This window comes from Procambarus clarkii, chromosome 26 (genome assembly GCF_040958095.1).
Source record: "Procambarus clarkii isolate CNS0578487 chromosome 26, FALCON_Pclarkii_2.0, whole genome shotgun sequence".
NCBI lineage: Eukaryota > Metazoa > Arthropoda > Malacostraca > Decapoda > Cambaridae > Procambarus > Procambarus clarkii.
In genome coordinates this window covers 6043005-6047573 of record NC_091175.1, presented here as the reverse complement: position 1 = coordinate 6047573, position 4569 = coordinate 6043005, and the positions used below count along the sequence as shown (strand labels likewise).

Genomic DNA, 4569 nt, shown 5'->3' with positions numbered 1-4569 from the left:
TTAATAAAATTAATAATAAAAATAATATAATTAATAATAATATAAATAATAACAACGAGGAAATGCACAGAAGCTGTCATGAGGATTCGAATTTGTGTGCTGGGTACTCCCAGATGCGAGATCTAAACTACCACGAGATAACATGGTCAAAAGAACTGTAACCTGCGGTGCTACTGTACCTAATAGTATGCCTGAGGATTCCACTGAGGATGATCCTGGGTTTCACACTATCACTTGGTGCACCACCACACCCTCGACCCTCAGCTTGGTGCACCACCACACACCCAGGTATAAGGGTCACACTAGCACTACACCACACCAGGTATAAGGGTCATACTAGCACTACACCACACCAGGTATAAGGGTCACACTAGCACTACACCACACCAGGTATAAGGGTCATACTAGCACTACACCACACCAGGTATAAGGGTCACACTAGCACTACACCACACCAGGTATAAGGGTCACACTAGCACTACACCACACCAGGTATAAGGGTCACACTAGCACTACACTACACCAGGTATAAGGGTCACACTAGCACTACACCTCACCAGGTATAAGGGTCACACTAGCACTACACCTCACCAGGTATAAGGGTCACACTAGCACTACACCTCACCAGGTATAAGGGTCACACTAGCACTACACTATGACCAGGTATAGGGGTCATACTAGCACTACACAATGACCAGGTATTGGGGTCACACTAGCACTACACTACACCAGGTATAAGGGTCACACTAGCACTACACCTCACCAGGTATAAGGGTCACACTAGCACTACACCTCACCAGGTATAAGGGTCACACTAGCACTACACCTCACCAGGTATAAGGGTCACACTAGCACTACACCTCACCAGGTATAAGGATCACACTAGCACTACACTATGACCAGGTATAAAGGTCATACTAGCACTACACTATAACCAGGTATAAGGGTCATACTAGCACTACCCAATGACCAGGTATAAGGGTCATACTAGCACTACACCACACCAGGTATAAGGGTCACACTAGCACTACACCACACCAGGTATAAGGGTCACACTAGCACTACACCACACCAGGTATAAGGGTCATACTAGCACTACACCACACCAGGTATAAGAGTCACACTAGCACTACACCACACCAGGTATAAGGGTCATACTAGCACTACACAATGACCAGGTATAGGGGTCACACTAGCACTACACCCCACCAGGCATAAGGGTCATACTAGCACTACACCACACCAGGTATAAGGGTCACACTAGCACAATACCTCACCAGGTATAAGGGTCATACTAGCACTACACTATGACCAGGTATAGGGGTCATACTAGCACTACACCACACCAGGTATAAGGGTCACACTAGCACTACACCACACCAGGTATAAGGGTCATACTAGCACTACACCACACCAGGTATATGGGTCATACTAGCACTACACCACACCAGGTATAAGGGTCATACTAGCACTACACCACACCAGGTATAAGGGGTCACACTAGCACTACACCACACCAGGTATAAGGGTCATACTAGCACTACACCACACCAGGTATAAGGGTCATACTAGCACTACACCACACCAGGTATAAGGGGTCACACTAGCACTACACCACACCAGGTATAAGGGTCATACTAGCACTACACCACACCAGGTATAAGGGTCACACTAGCACTACACCACACCAGGTATAAGGGTCACACTAGTACTACACCACACCAGGTATAAGGGTCACACTAGCACTACACCACACCAGGTATAAGGGTCATACTAGCACTACACCACACCAGGTATAAGGGTCACACTAGCACTACACCACACCAGGTATAAGGGTCATACTAGCACTACACCACACCAGGTATAAGGGTCATACTAGCACTACACCTCACCAGGTATAAGGGTCATACTAGCACTACACCTCACCAGGTATAAGGGTCACACTAGCACTACACCACACCAGGTATAAGGGTCATACTAGCACTACACCTCACCAGGTATAAGGGTCACACTAACAGCGACTGAGTCATCTCCACCAACCACTTGGGGTGGACGGTAGAGCGATGGTCTCGCGTCCTGCAGGTCGGCGTTCAATCCCCGACCGTCCAAGTGGTCAGGCACCATTCCTTCCCCCCGTCCCATCCCAAATCCTTATCCTGGCCCCTTCCCAGTGCTATATAGTCGTAATGACTTGGCGCTTTGTCCTGATAATTGGAGAGTGATTTCCTTGCACATGTGCACGCAACAAGTGCTTAGAGTGCACATCCTCACTCAGGAAATGCCTGAGTGTACACCTCACACTCAACCAATGATGCAGTGTACACTCCTTCACTCAAGATGTGCTCAAGCGGCCACATCTGTACTCAAGACAAACTGACATGCACTCAACAGTTGTGTACATGCATATTAGAGGCCAGGGTGGAGGCCAGGGTGGAGGCCAGGAAGAAGGACAGAGTGGAGGCCAGGGAGGAGGTCAGGGAGGAGGCCAGGGAGGAGGCCAGGGAGGAGGCCAGGGTTCCCAGGGTGGAGGCCAGGGAGGCCAGGGTGGAGGTCAGGGATGAGGCCACGGAGGAGGCCAGGGAGGAGGCCAGGGAGGAGACCAGGGTGGAGGTCAGGGAGGAGGCCAGGGAGGAGGCCAGGGTGGAGGCCAGGGAGGAGGCCAGGGAGATCAAGGAGGAGGTCAGGGAGGCGGTCAGGGAGGAGGTCAGGGAGGCCAGGAAGGAGGTCAAGGAGGAGGTCAGGGAGGAGGTCAGGGAGGAGGCCAGGGAGGAGGCCAGGGTAGAGGCCAGGAAGGAGGCCAGGGAGGAGGTCAGGGAGGAGGTCAGGGAGGAGGCCAGGGAGGAGGCCAGGGTGGAGGCCAGGGTGGAGGCCAGGAAGGAGGTCAGGAAGGAGGCCAGGGTGGAGGCCAGGGTGGAGGCCAGGGTGGAGGCCAGGAAGGAGGCCAGGAAGGAGGTCAGGGAGGAGGTCAGGGAGGAGGTCAGGGAGGCCAGGGAGGAGGCCAGGGTGGAGGCCAGGGAGGAGGTCAGGGAGGAGGTCAGGGAGGAGGCCAGGGAGGAGGCCAGGGTGGAGGCCAGGGTGGAGGCCAGGGAGGAGGCCAGGGAGGAGGCCAGGGAGATCAGGGAGGAGGTCAGGGAGGAGGTCAGGGAGGAGGCCAGGGAGGAGGTCATGGAGGAGGTCAGGGAGGCGGTCAGGGAGGAGGCCTGGGAGGAGGTCATGGAGGAGGTCAGGGAGGAGGCCAGGAAGGAGGTCAGGGAGGAGGCCAGGGAGGAGGCCAGGAAGAAGGCCAGGGAGGTCAGGGAGGAGGTCAGGGAGGAGGTCAGGGAGGAGGCCAGGGAGGAGGTCAGGGAGGAGGTCAGGGAGGAGGTCAGGGAGGAGGCCAGGGAGGAGGCCAGGGAGGTCAGGGAGGAGGCCAGGGAGGAGGCCAGGAAGGAGGCCAGGGAGGAGGCCAAGAATAGTGAAGAAAAGTGCCACATTCACTATTAATAAACCGTAAGTGCTCGTATATAAGAATGAGAAAGATGCTACTGGGAGTGCGGATAATGAGACATCAGTGACGTCATGGCAAGGAGCTCTCTGATAGGTCAATCATCTCTCTATCAGTGACGTCAAGGGAAGGAGCTCTCTCTCTGATAGGTCAAGCATCACTCCATCAGTGACGTCATGGCAAGGAGCTCTTTGATAGGTCAATCATCACTCTATCAGTGACGTCATTAAGAAGGAACCCAATCACAATTTTTGTCTCGTTTTTACCATTATATTTCGTGTCATTTTTCCGGACTCCCAGCGTGTTTGTCTAGCAGATGTGATGTGAACGATAAGATCTAACCTTTGGTAAGCCCTGCACGAGTCCAGCAGCCTGTAAAATACAAGGAAGATTATAATGGTGCTTCCTGGCAACTGATCCTGGACCTTGTGACGTCACAACGGCGGCCGGCCAATCACAGCGTCACGGAGGCAGGAGGTGAAAAATATGTGACCCAATTATTGCACCTTGTGTGTGTGTGTGTGTGTGTGTGTGTGTGTGTGTGTGTGTGTGTGTGTGTGTGTGTGTGTGTGTGTGTGTGTGTGTGTGTGTGTGCGTGTGTGTGTGTGCGTGTGTGTGCGTGTGCGTGTGTGTGTGTGTGTGTGTGTGAAGGCGTGCACACAGGTGAGGCAGCAGAGATACAGTCATGTGTGTGTGTGTACGTACACCATAACGTCCACACCTGGTCCAGGCAGGTGTGTGGTGGTGGGCGGCGGCTGGTCACACCTCCCTCCTGGACTCTCCCTCCTATTTTAAACACACCAGTTCTATTTTTAAAGACACACGCACACACTTATATTATATTATATATATATATATATATATATATATATATATATATATATATATATATATATATATATATATATATATATATATATATATATATATATATATATATATTCGTCTGGGCACTCGGGGGATCGAACCAACGACCACATAAACACAGTAGCCAGCTGCTCTATACATTCTGTAGCCGCCAAAAAAACTTAAAAAAATGATAGATTTCAGAAGTACCAATCTGCCGGCCAACTGAAACTCGATGC

General features: G+C 51.6%; 1 protein-coding gene across 1 annotated transcript; it reads left to right on the top strand.

The window, feature by feature from the left end:
- Positions 1-2337: 2337 nt before the first annotated feature.
- On the top strand, positions 2338-3483 carry LOC138368697 (probable inactive protein kinase DDB_G0270444). The gene has a single exon (XM_069331418.1). It carries the CDS (start codon positions 2338-2340, stop codon positions 3481-3483), a length of 1146 nt encoding a protein of 381 aa, XP_069187519.1.
- Positions 3484-4569: the final 1086 nt, after the last annotated feature.

Coding starts and splice junctions, on each gene's coding strand:
- LOC138368697 (XM_069331418.1), top strand. CDS start 2,338: ATGTGCTCAAGCGGCCACATCTGTACTCAAGACAAACTGACATGCACT.